General features: G+C 49.3%; 1 protein-coding gene across 1 annotated transcript in view; it reads left to right on the top strand.

The window, feature by feature from the left end:
• The first annotated feature begins 9,105 nt into the window (after window positions 1–9,105).
• Window positions 9,106–16,435, top strand: part of DNER (delta/notch like EGF repeat containing) — a 188,906-nt gene continuing 181,576 nt past the window's right edge. The window contains exons 1-2 of the mRNA XM_075530190.1: window positions 9,106–9,420; window positions 12,275–12,369. Coding sequence (XP_075386305.1) covers window positions 9,106–9,420; window positions 12,275–12,369 — 410 coding nt within the window. The remainder of the gene's footprint in view (window positions 9,421–12,274; window positions 12,370–16,435) is intronic.

Here is a 16,435-nt window from a genome sequence, read left to right on the forward strand (position 1 = left end):
TGGGACAGAAGAAACCGTCTCTGTGGGTTTCTGAGGCTATAAATCCTTACAAACATTATTTTAGAATAGTTTTATTAGCGCATACTTCACACTCAGTCATATTAGGAAGAGCTGTTCCATCACCACCATGACCAATTTCAGAACATTTTCTTCTCTTACTCAGTGTTGTCCGCTCCCCACCCCCCCCCTCCTTCTCGGCCACGCCCCTTGGCAATGATCAATCCAGTCACTGTCTCTGTAGATCTACCTGGCCTAGATTTCATATACAGAAAATCATACAAAACACAAACAGAATCAAACACCACCAAACAAACAAAAAAATCCCTCAACAACATGGACTAGACAGAACACCAAAAAGAAAGCAGAAAATGTTAAAATCTGAAATAATGTTTAAGTGGGTCTAAGGGAGAGCAAATGTTAAAGTATTGCATTTGAACCTGGCTATGTCTGCCGTCATCGGCATTATCTTGTTCTCTGTTGGATAACAAGACGGTTCACGTCCCTGGACTGTGGCCAGAGGACTCAACCCATCTGGGGACCCTGCAAGTGGATTTGGGGCTACCACTGTCATCCACAACCTTCTGCACACCAAGCGTTCACAATTTAAGCTCCGATACCATGCTCTCCTTTGGATTGGAATTTTATTACTTCCAATCCTCAACTCACATAGGCTGGTATGCTTCTTCCATGTACACCTAATCGACCCCTCACATAGACGGCTGCTTATTTTAAGACATGCGGATGCAAATGTTTACAGAACGGGACTGCGACATCTTTCACCCCCAGAGCGGCTGATGGGTTCGAACCGCCAAACTTTCGGGTAGCAGCTTAACCCGTAACCCACTGTATCACCAGTACTCCTTAACAGACATACAGCATTTGATAAATGAGCCCATTAATAAGCAGGAAGCAGTACAGCATTAACCCATGGCCCTCTTTTTTATACTTTTTTTTAATAGCTGGTATTATAAAGGCTTAATCATTTTTTACCCATCATTAGGAGCGAGGAATTACAACTGAGAAAATAATGTTCTCTGTTCAATTTGGTGTGTCCCAAAAGTCAGTTCTATTAATTATATTTTTGTCTCATTATGCATTTGGGCAGTAGGCTTATTTCCCGCTTACAGCTCAAACTTAATGGATTTAAGAGCTGTAGCGACCCATTCAACAGTACTCTGCTCCTGTGAGATAAAATACAAATGCAAACTGAAAACAAAAATAACCCCAACGAGCCTTAAAGCCACTCAGTACGTTGCTAGAGGAAAATAGGGCTTGGACTCAATATTTAGGATGTTGGTTTCGCTTAAAACTCGGCACTTAGCTTTTGAACTCGATTCCATGTCTCACTTTCCTGAGACTCGTCTGAAGCCTTTGGGAACATGACAGCAGGCACCTGCCATTGTTCAAGGAATAACCATGTACAACCCAAGGCAGTGGCTTTACTATGCCAACAGTGAAAAGAAGCTGTCAGTGACCCCAGTGCAAGCATTCCCTTGCTTTGTGTCCCAGAGTTCCTGTGGGGGAGGTCAGATTGTTCAGGGCTTGGGATTTGTGTAGAAATCCAGACAATGTCATTTTATCCTTTTTCTTCCTTTCTTTACTGAGTATGCCTGGCCTTCACTTCCGGCATGCTTCCTCAGATTGCATTTTGCCATTGACTCCGCAGCAGTGGGTTGGGCCTAATTTTTATGCCCGTTGTGAATTCCTCTTACCTATGAAACCCAGTCACCTCAATTCATTGCCATCAATTCGATTCCATAGCAGCGACCCTTTAGGGCAGGGTAAAACTGCACCTGTAGGTTTCCTAGATAGTAACTCTTTATGGGAGTAGAAAGCCTCATTGTTCTCCTGAGGAGTACCTGGTGGTTTCATACTGCTGACCTTGATGTTAGCAGCCCAATGCATAATCCTCTATGCCACAGGGGTTCCTGGCACCAAGAGGTAACATGATAAATGAAGAGGAGGTTGAAGTTGCCAAGGATTTTGCCTTGCTTGGATCCACAATCAGTGCTCATGGAAGCAGCAGTCAAGAAATCAAAGGACACAGGGCATTGGGCACATCTGCTGCACAGACCTCTGTAAAATGTTGAAAAGCAAGGATGTTACTTTGAAGACTAAGTTGTGCTTGTCCCAAGCCATGGTATTTTCCATTATCTCGTGTGTGTATAGATGGATGTTAAATAGGGAAGACAAGAAGAATCAATACATTTGAATTATGGTATTCACAAAGGATATTCAAAGTACCACTCACTGTCTGCCAAAGAACAAACAAATCTATCTTGGAAGAAGTATGGCCAGAATAACCCTTAGAGACAAGAATTCATCTCACGTACTTCGGACATGTTCGCAGGAGAGGCCAGTCCTTGGAGAAAGACATGCTTGGTAATGTGAAGGAACAGTGAAAAAGATGGATTAACACAGTGGCTGCAACAGTGGATTCAAACATAAGAACAGCTGTGAAGATGGCTTGTGGTTCCCTTGCTTGGCCAACTGACTGTTAGACACGGCAAATTAAGCAACTTGCCTTTCCCACCTCAGCTTTGCCCACCAGTTCTACCAGAGTCCTGGCACTGTCCACCCAGGTGATGGACTTCAGGCAGCGGCATGAGCATTTGGTGTCTAAGGACCAGTGATAGATGGTACACCAAGACTGGTAACACTTTGCAGGTTCGATTCCAGGCCAACGCAGTAAAATATTGGAGAAAAGAGGGTCACATGGATTCTTTTATTTTTGGCTTTCTCAGTGCATAGAACAGTTATTCTTTACTGTTGTTTATGATGTGTGCAATAAGAGCATGATGAAAACGTTGAAAATGCTGAGAGAATGACCAGAGTGAGGCTCAGAGACATGAAGGAAGCACAGTGTGTTAGGGAAATGGTGCTGATGCACGATTGATGCAGGGGTACCACAAACCCTGAATTTGTAACCCAACCCAACCCCTAATGAAATCAACCCCACCCAGCCCAGCCCAGTCTACCAGTCTAACCCAGTCCAGCCCAACCTATCCAGACTATACCAAACTAAACCAAACCAAACCAACCAAACTCACCACCTCCCAGTCTATTCTGACTCAGTGACCCTCTAGGACAGGGCAGAACTGTCCCTGTGGGTTTCTGAGACTGTAAATCTTTCAGGGAGCAGATAGCCTCATCTCCCTCCCTCAGAATGGCTGGTGGATTTGAACTGCTGACCTTGTGGTTAGCAGTCTACTTCATAAAAATGAAGTGCAATAAAGTGAAGCACAATGAAGTGAGGTCTGCTGGTACTGTTGTTCTTAGCATGACTGCTTGGTCAACTGTCAACTCCACGGGGCAGACCTGGGGTTTGCCTTAGCATTTTATTCTCAAACCCAAACAACTGAAGCAGCAAATGCTTGAGCGATATTGGTTGACTAGTATTATGATCATAGCTTTCTTTCTCAAAAAGTATTTAAAGCGGCCTTAATTGGCTGACATGTAATCCTGATTTATTTCCCATGGCTCATAGAAACAGAAAATTGCCTTTTGCCTCCTGCAGAATGTCTTGTTTGGATCGATCATTGTTAGTTAGGGAAACTGTTGCAGAAAGGTCCCTTGGCTGGGCATGGCTGCAGTCCTGCTTCCTTTGGTGGGGGTTGTGGGAATGAAAAGGGGTCCTTTCACTCCTCAGCCCGCCCAGCAGTGAGGTGGGCTCAGAAGACCCCTTGTCTGTCCCGGGGTGCTGGGAGGGCAGGTGAGGTCTGGCATGGGATGCTCTTAGATGCCATCTGATGGTGAGCTCAGGGGTCAGGCCTGGTGGTCTTTGCCGGGAGAAGGATGGATGCCTGGACTCCAGACTGTCCTCTGGAGAGGATGCGTGCCATCCCTGCTGCAGCAGGGGACTGTGGGGATGGACTAGAACCACGGGCCCCCTGAACATCCGGTAGCTGCACTGAGGAGATTTAAAGTTCCAGAGTTCATGTTTGTATCCACCCCTCAGGGGTAGCCACAGCCCCACAGTAGACTTCTTCTCCTTCATGGGAGGAGACCAGGTTGGATTCCCAGCTTGTGTGCTTCATGCACACAACTGCCCAACTGTCCGTGGTGCCTTGAGTGTGGTGTTGAGCAGGTGTAAGGGCCTTTCAGATCAAGGCAGACTAGGAAGAAAGACCTGGCAATCTACTTGTGACAAGCAGCCCATGAAAACCCTGTGGTTCAATCACAGCGGTTCCATCTGTAAGCAATGGTGGCATGGAGCAGGCGTGAGCAGCTCTGAGTTCCGCAGTGCACGGCTTTCTGTGCAATGATAACAACAAGACAACAACAATATTGTTCCCTGGGACTGAAATGTAGCTCCATGCTCATATTTGCTGCTGCTGATGCTGCGAGGTGTCATGGAGTCAATTCTGACTCATAGATCCCCCTTCCCCAACCCACACACATAGCAGAAGGAGACGCTGCCCACACCTGTGTCCCCATCACAAGGGTTGTGACGATTGAGCCCATTGTCACAGCCCCCCCTTACAACAACGGTACACAGGCATGAAGATCCTTATTTTGCGACGAGGCCTACCTGAACCTTCCAAACGTGTATGTGAGCAGCATGGCTTTGACTATGCCGGTTACCTGGGTTGTCGTTCGGGTTGTCTATGCCTTCAAGTCAGTTGCCATCCATAGAGACCCGTGCACAGCAGAACGAACCCTGCACAGTCCTGTGCCTTCCTCACAATGGTTCCTAAGACCGAGCCCATTGTTGCAGCTACCACGTCGATCCGTCTCATTAAGGGCCTCCCTCTTTTGTTGCGCCTCCACTTTACCAAGTGCGATGTACTTCTCCAAGGACTGCTCTTTCCATTCTTTCTCCTCCATTATCAAAGAATTCTTGGGTGGACACCCATACTGTGGAGTTTTCCTCAAAATAGATCAGAATCAAAAGGACAATATCACGACTAAATAGACAATTCACATCCTTCCGTCACCACCCATTGCTTTCCCGGCAACACTCTCCATCCCCCCTCTCCGTGCCTTGTGTTTCTGACCATGCTATAAAAACACAGCCACGCGGTTCTGGGTATTGGAGCAGCTGGAGACAGAACAGTGGACAAGCCCCTGCACTCCTGGGACTCACACTTTTACGGGAGAGAGAAACAAACGATATTTTAGAGTTGGGAAGCAAGGACAATTTATTTAAAAAAATATATAATAGTACTTAAAATTTATATTTTTGTTGGGGCTTCTCTTTTTTATTATTAATCACTTTATTGGGGTTTTTACAGATCTTATAACAATCCATGATTCAATCGTGTCAAACACACTTGTACATATGTTGCCATCATAGTTTCCAAACATTTTCTTCTGCCTTGATCCCTTGGTATCAGCTCATCTTTCCCCCCTCCCTCCCCCACCCTTCCACCCTGGGACTCCTTGATCAGTTATATACTATTATTGTTATTTTGTACTTTACACCATCCATTGTCTCCCTTCACCCACGTTTCTGTTATTCGCCTCTCTCAGATGGGGTGTGTGTCTTATAGATCCAACCTGTGATGAGTTCCACCTTTCTCCCCACCCACCTCCCCTTCACTCCCACTACTGTCATGATATTGCTACTCTCACTACTGCCCCTGAAGGGTTTATCTGCCCTGGATTCCATGTGTCAAGAGCTCTGGTCTACCCAGATTTGTAAAATAAAACTGGGTCATGGGGGATGGGAAGCATTAAGGAACTAGAGGAATATTATGTGTTTCATTGGTGCTATACTACACCCTGGCTAAATCATTCTTTTCTTGTGACCCTTCTGTGAGGTGTCCAGTTGTCTACAGATGGGCTTTGTGTCTCTACTCCAACCCTCCTTGTTTGCATTGATATACTTGTTTGTTTTGGATCTTTTGATACCTGATACCTGATCCTGTCAACACCTCGTGATCACACAGGCTGTTGTGCTTCTTCCATGTGGGCTCTGTTGCTTCCCTGTTAGATGGCTGTTTGTCTAACTTCAAACCTTTATGATCTCAGATGCTATATCTTTTGATAGCCAGGTACCATCTGCTTTCTTTCCCACATTTGCTGATGCACCCATTTTGTCTTCAACGATTGTGTTGGGAAGGTATCACAAAGTGCCAGGTTATTAGAACAAAGTGTTCTTGTGTCTAGGGAGGCCTTGAGTAGAGGCCCAAAGTCCATCTGTTATCTTAATACTTAACATTTAAATATATGTAAATCAACCTCTATCATTATAAATTAATATATTTACATATACATATGCCTATATCTATAACTCTATAAATAGCTTTTGCCTTCTAGTTCTTTTCTATATTTCTTTTCACCTTCCTCCTGTCTCACTATCATGCATGCCTTCCATGTGGCTCTCAGTAATTCCTCTCAGCTACACTGCACTTGATCAAACCCCACCAGGCATTCTATGCCCTCCTCCCCATAAAGTTTAGATCCATTGTTGCTCCCTTGCCCCTGAGTTTGTTGGCTTCCCTCTCCGTTTTCCCCGCCTCCTCTTCTTCCTTGTCCCGTCTGGAACTGTCAGTCCTGTTGTTTTCTCCTCAGTATTATTAATCCTACCTGTCTTATATAGATAGACATGAAAAATATTTTAAGCCTAAAGTGGTTCCAATCTGTCTGTTGACCCTTATGAATGTTTCCCAAGGTGTCAAGCTCTGTCCCCCGAGGCAGACGTCTATTTTCAGGATTCCTCGGGGACTTCGTGACTTTGCCCTCCTTGCTGCCCTGTTGTGGTTCCTTCGCGTTTCTCCCCACTATGTGTGGGTCAGACTGGGCACACGTTCCGTAGTATGTTTCCAGTGTTGTCCCCTGTAGCCTTGTGGGTCAGGGAGGGGATGTCATGTCTCATGGTGGGCCTGGCCCTAGGGTCCTCTATGTGCATTGGCTGCTCCAAGCAGGGATGTCGTCCTCGGGGCTTGGTGGGCCATGATGAGGCCCACTCTCTCTTTCTCTCTTCCTCTTAGTTTGCTCTTGTGCGGTCTATAAGACCCGCCACCCCCCCTGGGCGACATCTTCAGGGCTGCCTCTGTGGCATTCTTCTAGGGAGGGGTCCGCACAGCTTAGCTTGGGTCCATCCCTGTCGAAGGATGACTTCTTGACTTGTTCACTACCGTAGAATCAATTCTGACTCATGGTGACCTGTTAGGAAAGGGTAGATCTGCCCTTGTGTGTTTCTGAGACTAACTTTTTGGGGGAGTAGAAAACCTTATCTTTTCCCAGCAGAGCTGCTGGCTTTGAACTGCTAATCTGTCTGTTAGCAGCCCAACTCATACCCACTACACCACCAGGGCTCCTGAGTTCTCTTGAAGGAGGTAACATTTGAGGATGGAATGTTGACATGCGCTAAGCGCCCTGACAAGTGAAAGGCAAAGCAAGCCAAGCAGAGTGCCCTGCAGGTGCAAAGGCCCTGAAGTGGGGATGGAGTTGTCAAGGTGGGGGGGGGGGTCAGAAAGCAGGGGAGGAGCGGGTGGTGGGCCTGTAGAAGGAGAAGAAGTCAGAGGGCAGGACTGTGGTGAAGCAGCTTTGATTTTATTTCAAGTTGCAAACGTGTGGTGTAAATATCCCGTTTAAACATTCTCATGAAATGCGGAGCCGGCTGGTCTTCGCTGGAGGCTTTGCCAGGCGATAGCACTGAATAAGCAGTGCTTTTTTGGGGGGGAACTTCATTTTATTCACTTCCCAATCCCTTCGTATTCCGTTAGGAGTTAGTTGGGCTTAGTTTTACGAGGATGGCGTAGCAGAATGAGCACATTTTCACCAGGCAGCATTCTATCTGTGTGCTCGACTTTGTGTGTGAGCATGTCTGCCCCAGAGATCCAGGGTCCCATTTGCCTGAAGCCTCTTCTTCCCCGATTTCAGTTCTGTTCCCAGCGCCCCTGAGCAGCCAGGGAGTGTACTGGCAGCAGTCAAAGTCTCTGTTAGCCCAGAAAGAAATTGTAATTGAATAGAGTAAGCTTTGAACGCTGGGGTGTCTCTGGAGAAGCCAGGCTCTCTCCATGTTGATGCATGGAGGGTCTCTGAAGACTATCTGGGGGGAGGGGGGGGCACGGGCGCGAGGCCGGCACCAGCCCGGGACTTGGACACATGCATTAAGAACTTAAAGCCCGGCCACCTTTGAAAGTGAGCCAGCTGAAGTTTTTATCTCTTCTCTTTGTAATCAACCTTCCAACTTGGTAACTCCAGTCGCACACCCTCCCTGCCCCCACTGGAACTCCGTCTTGTTTCTAAGGAGCCCGGCGGTGCAATGCTTCAGTGCTGCTCTGTAAAGGTCGGCAGTCCAACCCCAGCCATTGGCACGAGGAAGAAAGGCCTGGCGATCGGCTTCTAGGAAGATAGCAGCCTCGCACACCCTGTGGGGCTGTTCTATTTGGTCACCCGGGGTCTCTGAGTCAGAATCCACCCCTGGCTATCTAACAACCACAGCGGCAGCAACAAGCTCACGAGGACGGAACAGTGCCCGTGCTAGCTGGCCGCCTCACATTAAACACAGACCTTTGGGTGAATACATGCGCCACCCCAAGGGTTGTAGGTCAAGTGGAAGTTGGTTGACATAGGCCAGTGCACCTATAGGGGAAATAAGCAAGGAATCTGTGCAAAGGTCGCACTGCCATCGAGTCCCGAACCCTGCCCCTGCGGGTTTCCCAGGCTGGAACTCTCTGCGGGAGTAGAAAGCCTCATCTTTCTCCTGTGGAGTGGCTGGTGGTTCCGAACTTCTGCCCTTTCGGTTAGCAACCCATGCATAACTACTACGCCACCAGGGATCCCTGGACAAAGGCTCGGTGTGTGAGAAATGAGATTTCAGTTGAGACTCTGGTATCCTCAGGATGGCAGCCAAAAAGATAGAGTTAGTGCCCCCTAAGGAGTCTTATTTTCACCCAGGGTTGCCTTAGGAAACCCCACCCAACCCACAGCGGGGTACATTGGGTTTCCAAGGCTGTAAATCGTGATGGAGGGAGACTGTCAGATCATTTTTTTCAAAGAATTGTTGGTGGGTTTGAACCGCTGACCTTTAGGTTAGCGCAGCGTGTAACCCACAGCGCCACCTGGACTCCTGAAAACGCCTCTATTAAAGCCCTCTGGGGATCCACATGGTTTACGGGGTGGTCTAATTACGAGGAAAGAACTGACCCATTTATGGTCTCTTTGCAGCTCCTTGCGGATCCTTGCGCCAGCAACCCCTGTTCCCATGGTGACTGCAGCAGCAGCAGCGCTGGTGGCTATGTCTGCGTTTGCAGCGAAGGCTTCGGAGGGGCCGACTGTGACCAGGCACTTCCCAGCCTCCCTGCCTCTGGCTGGACCGAGGCCACAGCCCCCAGGCAGCTCCAGCCAGCCCCTGCCACCCGTGAGCCCGACATCAGCCTGCCCCGCTCTCCAGCCACTGCGACCCTGCCCACGTGGCAGCCGAAAACGGGACAGAAAGTTGTCGAAATGAAGTGGGATGAAGTGGAGGTGAGGACGGGTGCTTATATCTCTTTCACCTCCAGCAACCAGATAATGAAAATGCACGGGGAGGCCTTTATGTTAAGTTCAAGAGAACCACACGAAGGTTCCAGATTTTTTTTTTCTTTATGAGGTCCTCGTGGTTCCGTGGTAAGCTTTTTGTCTTCCGTGTGGGGAGACCCAGGTTCGATTCCCTGGCAGGGCACTTCATGGGCAGATATTGCCCATCTGCCAGGGGAGGTTGGCAGCTGGATAGGATGTTGAACAGGTTTCAAGGGAGTTCCCGACTAAGAGGGACTAGGAATAAAGACATGGAGATTCCCTCTGAAAAATCCTTCGGATCATAGGGGCCCATGTTTTATTTCCTTGTACACGGGGTCACAGATTTGAGGGCTGCTACCCTGACAACCTCCTTCTGTCCCCACACGAGGGTCTAGCACACACTCTTGGTTACACAAAGAACGCTTTGCGGTTAAAATGGTTTGGGGATAAAGAGAGAAAGTGAAGGAACGACCTTGTTTTCCAGAAAGGGTCCCACATGCATTGTCGGGAGGCGATCTTTAGCCTGCGCCCCATGCCAGCTTTTACAGGCAGAGGCCGCTCATGGTGGAGGCATGGAGCTGAGCTGGGCCTTCAAGGGTTGACCTGGTTTCCCTTCACGGAATATTATACCGAACTTTTATTTCTGGTTTTACATGCTTTGGCCCTAGCGACATGCCTCGCAGGGCTTCAGTGGGATTTAGGAAAGAGTCGCTATTGTTGATTTAAAACCCTTTTCTTTTTCAGAATGGCATTTCAGAATGTTATTGATTTGGGGCGGTAGAGAAAGCCATGGAAACAGGTTGCTTCTGGGTGTGGAGGGGCTCCCAGAGCCCTGAAAGCCTTTGGGAGAGTTTTCAGCCATCAGCTGGAAGTTGATCTAAAATGTAAATGTGCCAGGTTCACACAGACGGGGAACAGTTGAAGCCTGAGTTTGAGGCCTCATTGACAGAAAGTGGTCCCACTCCAAAGCTCCCACATTATGTCCACTGTGTCCTCCCATTCCACGGCTTATGTCCATTATGTCCACAGCATCCTCCCATTCCATAGCTTCCAGGTTAGGCCATGGTGTCCCATGGCTGTGTTACTGCCTGCTGTAGGTTTCAGAGCTTGAAGCAGAAAGACACGAGGGTCTGTGTGTATCATGAATCGAGTCAAAGAATGTGCCGGGAACCCGCCTTCTTGGTCTCAAGGAGATAGGCAGCGGTCCTCTCTTCCATTGCTCGGGTCTTTTGGTCAGTTGACCCATTTCCCCCCATCATTCACACTCAGTTTGTGAAGGCTGCATTCAGACTGCAGGATAGGGTTCTGAGCCTTCCTTAAAACGAAACAAAACAAAAGCAAAATGAACTGTGGGCTTGCGCTGATCTTTGGAGCTCTGGATTTCATACCCCGTTGCAGTGTGAGAATCTGATTAGATTCCTAGTTTATCAGCGATGTGTCCTGTCAAGGAAGCATTTGCCTGGCCAGCCATCATTTCACTGTGTGTGTGTCCAGCCCTGCCGTGGGAGGGCAGGCTAAGTGGTTGGTTTTTTTTAACATAGCAGGTTCATCTTCCTGCTATGTAAGCTAAGTATGTGGGGCAGTGAGCTCTCCACGAGGAGAGGATGCGTCCACTGGTGATTAGGACCCTTTGGGGAGCCCTGCCCAGGTCTCACCACACGCTTTCTGTTGAGTCCCAGTGGTTCTATGATGAGCTCCTTTTGAACACACACGACAGCAGGGCAATGTTCGAGAAGGCGCCGCTTCATAACTGAAGGTGTAACCCCCAAGGGGGTATCAAAGGGCATCTTGCTAGCACCCTACCCCCCTACCCAGTCTCAGCACAGAAGGCGGCCACCCAGGGTAGGCACACTGTGGCCAGGACCAGATGCTTAGGCCCACATTCCAATCAGCAAGGCTCCTACCTGCCCTTTGTATGCTGGCCCTGACGCCCCCTCCCCCCCTGCTCTCGAAACACCCCGTTCCCTCCTTCCCAACAGCTGGAGAGTCGAGGAGGGACCCATGACTGCTCCCTCAATGAAAGGGAGGTGACTTAGAGAGAACCCAGCTGCCTTTCCTGTAATCTCCCCATGTGCAATCTTGGGAATTTCCAAACAGCTCCCAGAGACCTTTCGCAATTAAGGGAGTAGTGATACCAGGAAGGTAGTGGGCAGGTGGGCAGAGGAGGGGAAGAACCCATGGGAGAAGGGAGACAGTGGATGGTGTAAGATATGGAAATAATTATAATTTATAGTTTATCAAGGGGTCACGAGGGTTGAAGTGGGGAGGGAGGGTAAAAAGAGGAGCTGATACCAAGGGCTCATATAGCAAGTAAATGTTTAGAAAATCATGATGGCAACATGCACAGCTATGCTGGATACAATTGATGGGTGGGTTGTTATAAGAGCCGTAAGAGCCCCCAATAAAACGATCTTAAAGAAAAAAAGAAGAGAAAAAGAGACTCAAGTGTTGTAATGTTCATTGCCTCTCTAAGTCCTAAGTTGGATGTGTCCCCTGCCCATTCTCAGTCTTGCTTCATGGATAGAAACAGAGCATGTTCCACGACCCCCACAAATAAACAAACAAACACACACACACAAACTCAGTCCTCGAGCCCCTTTAGGACAGAGAACTGCCCCGCAAGGTCCCCAGGGCGGTAAATCTTGACTGAAGCAGATGACCTCAGTTTTCCATTCAGGAGCAGCTGGTGGGTTTGAACTTCCAGCCGTTCAGTTAGCAGGGAGGCGCTTAATCACTGTGCATGGAAACTTGTGGACGATAGTATGGCGTACCGTTGAACAACTCCGACAACCAGTCTTGTTTGTTTTGCTCTTCTTCCCAGGTGGTCCCGGATATTGCTTGTGGGAATGCCAGCTCCAACGGCTCCTCCGGGGGCCGCCTGGTGTCCTTCGCCGTGCCCCAGAACACCTCAGTAAAGTAAGACAACTCGCCCTCACCTCTGCTCCGCTCGCCACTGTGGCCCCGCTGCCGGGCTGCCCGTCTTTCACAAGGAGTCGGTAGCCAGTTGGAACAGTGTCCGGGGCACCCCGGTCGGAGTGAGAATAGTTAGGGTCAACGTGAAGGCTGGAAATGGGGGAGAAATGGGGGATTGTGGGACTGGATCAGAGTGGGTGTCCCGAGTCACCGTGAGCTTCCAAAATGATTCATGCTCTTAAGATCTTTATTCAGAGCCCTGGTGGTGTAGAGCAGGGGTCCTCACATTTTTTAAACAAGGGGCAAGTTCACTGTCCCTCAGACCCGTTGGAGGGCCGGACTATAGTTAAAAAAAAAACTATGAACAAATTCCTATGCACACTGCACATATCTTATTTTGAAGTTAAAATACAAGCAGGGCAAAAACACCTGGTGGGCTGGATAAATGTCCTCGGCGGACCACATGTGGCCCGCAGACTGTAGTTTGAGGACCTCTGGGGTAGAGGTTACATGTGAAGGGTGATGTGGGGGAAGCCAGCCCCTCACGCTATCACGGGTTCAATAAGTGCAATTGGATGGTTAAAATATATACAGAGTATAGTAAAGTCACAGAGAATAAGAGAGATAGAAGAGAAGGTAAAATAAAGTAGTCTGACACATTTCATGGTGTGTGCTCACCTCCTGGACGGCCATGATCTTACCAGTCAGGTCCACGCACAGCGAGGGCCGAGGGGGCAGGAGAGAGAGTGCTTTATTTCTAACCTTTTGGGGTGTATCTTTTGGGGTGTACAAGCCCACTATTTACAGGTAAAGACATGTATCACAGGAAGGGGTGGCACTGTAGGAGGGATTAAGGGTACACATGTGACAAGATGGGCGGATCCTAGCTTCATGGTGGCGGCCTAACCTTGTCCTTGACCTGGAGACTGGATTTAGTCTAAGCTTTCAGGGAAGCAATCCACTGTCCCTAACAGTAGGGAGTGAGCCCCACCTAAGATGGGACCAGACAACAGGGTCTGCTTGCTCTGGATGCTGGTGCCTTCAGGGAGGTAACCTGACAATCATCTACCATTAGTAGCAAGCCGTGTCCTCGGTCTGACATACATATTTGGGGGAGATGAGCTGGGGAACAGTCTTTTTATATCCCACAGGGTGCTAACAGCAGTTCAAAACCGCCAGCTGCTCAGGGAGAAAGGACTTTCTACTCCTGCAAAGAGTTACAGGCTTGGAAACCCACAGGGCCAGTCGCTTGGTTTGGCCTCTTGAGCTCTTAATTAGTTTGATCTAATAGTAATCATAGTAAAATAACTGAACTGAATTACTTTTACACCAGGCGGTATACCTGCCCATTCCCCATTTTCCTTCCCATAGTAGCTCCTTGGAAAGCAGGCAGCTGGGAGAGCAGCGTTTTCCCTGAGGTGGAACCAGGCAGAATGGCCACCATGACAAGACAAGACAGATGAGGTGGTGTGCTGGGGTGGCGGTGGAGGGGCACCTGCTGTGTATCTCTGCCCTGCCATGGGCCCCAGCTGTGCCCCCCACCCCACCCCATGGACCACTACCAACTGTCCATCCTTTGTTGTGGTGTTTAATGGTCTCTCCCCAGCCTCCCAGGCCCACTGGGTGAGGGGGCACTGTCTAGCCATTGGAGACTTTGGGAGAATGGGGGACTTGTGGGCTGGGGTAACCAGCTCCATGTAAAGAGGGGCAGTGGGCACCATAGGAAAGAACAGAGGGTGGTCAGTGGGCACTTTCCCAGGGTGTTGTGGTCACAGTGGTATGGCCAACGATGTTTAGAAGAGGGACTCCATTGTATTTCATCTGTTTCCCCTTCTCCCCCACAAACCCTGGACCCACTCAGGATGGAGAGTGAATTCCACGGACTCAGGGAGGGACTGTCCCCAGGGGAGAGGGGTGGAGAGTCCGAGGCAGCATTGTGTTTCGGCAGCAGGGGGCGACCTGCCCCCAGTGTTTCCCGGCTGCTGCTCACACCCCACTGGCTGGCTGGTTTTAAGGAAACAGGGGATCTCTTCTTTCTGCAACTTCTCTGGAACCGTCTCCCAGCCCTCTCTCCAAATCGTATTACCTTACTCGCGCCAGCCATTTCTACTAATCCTTATCTTCTCCACACCTGCTCAAATAAACCACCTACACTCCCTGCCTGCCAGCCAGTGCCAACTCATAGCGACCCTATAGTGGATGTCGGAGACTGTACCTCCTTACTGGAGTAGAAAACTTAGCCTTTCTCTCGAGGAGCGGCTGGTGGTTTTGAGCTTCGGACCTTGAGGTTAGCAGCCCAATGGACTGAAACTGGCGTTTGAAAATACGTGTTTAACATCTTTCCTCTCCACAACCTGGGGTCCTCTAAGACACCCCCCAACCCCCACCACAGGGGTGGTCCTGCAGATTGGACCCAGGCTGAATAGAATGGGATGATGGATGATCCCGGAGTGCTGGGACTCTACTTGTGGGCAACTGTCCCCTCACTCTCTGACTTACTCACCCCCTCAGTTGTTTATCAAAGTTCCCAGCTCTTCTCTGATAAGATTCACCTGACTGTGCCCTCTAGCAGGCGGGGGTGGGGGCTACAACAGAGGAAGGGAGGATCCCAGGGCTGGGCTGAGATGTGGGCCACGCCTTGGAGCTTGGAGGGCAGCGACATCTTTCAGTGGGAGAGAAACCCAGCAGCCATGGAGCCAACCCCAGGTGTGTCCCAGTCGACCTGACTCCATAGGGTTGTCCATGTCTGGGTGTTCAGAAGTGAATCACCAGACCCTTCTCTCTTTTTTAAGATTTATGCTTATTTTTTTAATAAATCATTTTATTGGGGGCTCTTACAGCTCTTATAACAATCCATACATCCATTGTATCAAGCACATTTGTACATACACGAGGCACCCCTGGGTGGACCTTTTGGTTAGTATCCATCTCTGAAAACTGTTTACACTAGGTGGACCAAACAAAACAAAACGAAAAATGAACCCACTACCGTTGAGTCAATGCCAACACACAGCAACCCTATAGGACAGGGTAAACTGCCCCTGTGGGTTTCTGAGACTGCCACATTCATAGGAGGAGAAAGTCCTATCCCCCCCCCCTAGCCCCCGGAGCAGCTGGTGGTTTTGAACTACTGACCTTGTGGATCACAGCCCAGTGCATAACTACTATGCCACCAGGGCACCTGCACTTCATTCATTCACACACACACACACACACACTTGTCACTGCTGCATTAGGTTGGAAGGGTGGGGAGTTGAGCCTGGTAGGGAGCTGGGGTCCAGGGTGATCTCAGCTGTCTGTGTGGAGCAACAGTGTACATTTGTCACGTGTGCCAGCAGGAATCTAGATGGTGTGACTGGAGCGCTTGTAGTGTCGAGGTTACTTGTTAGGCTGCTAGGTCAACAGTTTGAAACCAAAAACCGCTCCAAGGGGGAATAAACCAGAGTTTTCTATTCTCATCAAGAGCTACTGTCTCAGAAACTCACAGAGGCCATTCTATTGTGTCCTGTGGGATTGCTATGAGTCAGCGTTGACTCGGTGGCAGTGAGTTTGATATTTGGGGATCCCTGGTGGGGTAGTGGGTCAACAGTGTGAACCCACCAGTCACATTTTAGGTGAAAGACGAGACTTTCTATTCCAGCTCCGGAACCCGCAGGGGCAGTTCGACTCTGTCCAGAGGGTTACTGTGAGTCAGAATGGACTTGAGGGCAGTGAATGATATTGTTTGGCTGTAGAAGGATTACATCTGTCAAAGAACTCAAAACAAAACTAGAAAACCAAAACAATATCAAGAAAACCCCAAAGGCCAGCAGTTCAAAACCACCAGCTGCTCCTCAGGTGAGGCGCTCTGCCCCTGTAAAGAGTGGGGGTTCAGCAGCCCGCGGGGACAGGTCTACCCTGCATGAACTCGACGGCAGCGAGTTTGTAGAAATACCGAGGGTCTTTCCAACCAACAAGGGGGCGTTATCACGGTGAGTGCACCTCGTTAAGCCTCAGGCTTGCTCCCCAGGTCACGGCATCGACTTCTCGGGGGCTCCTTTGGACGTCCACGCACCCCTTCTTATTTTCA

This window comes from Tenrec ecaudatus, chromosome 13, assembly GCF_050624435.1.
Source record: "Tenrec ecaudatus isolate mTenEca1 chromosome 13, mTenEca1.hap1, whole genome shotgun sequence".
In the NCBI taxonomy this organism is placed as follows: Eukaryota; Metazoa; Chordata; class Mammalia; order Afrosoricida; family Tenrecidae; genus Tenrec; species Tenrec ecaudatus.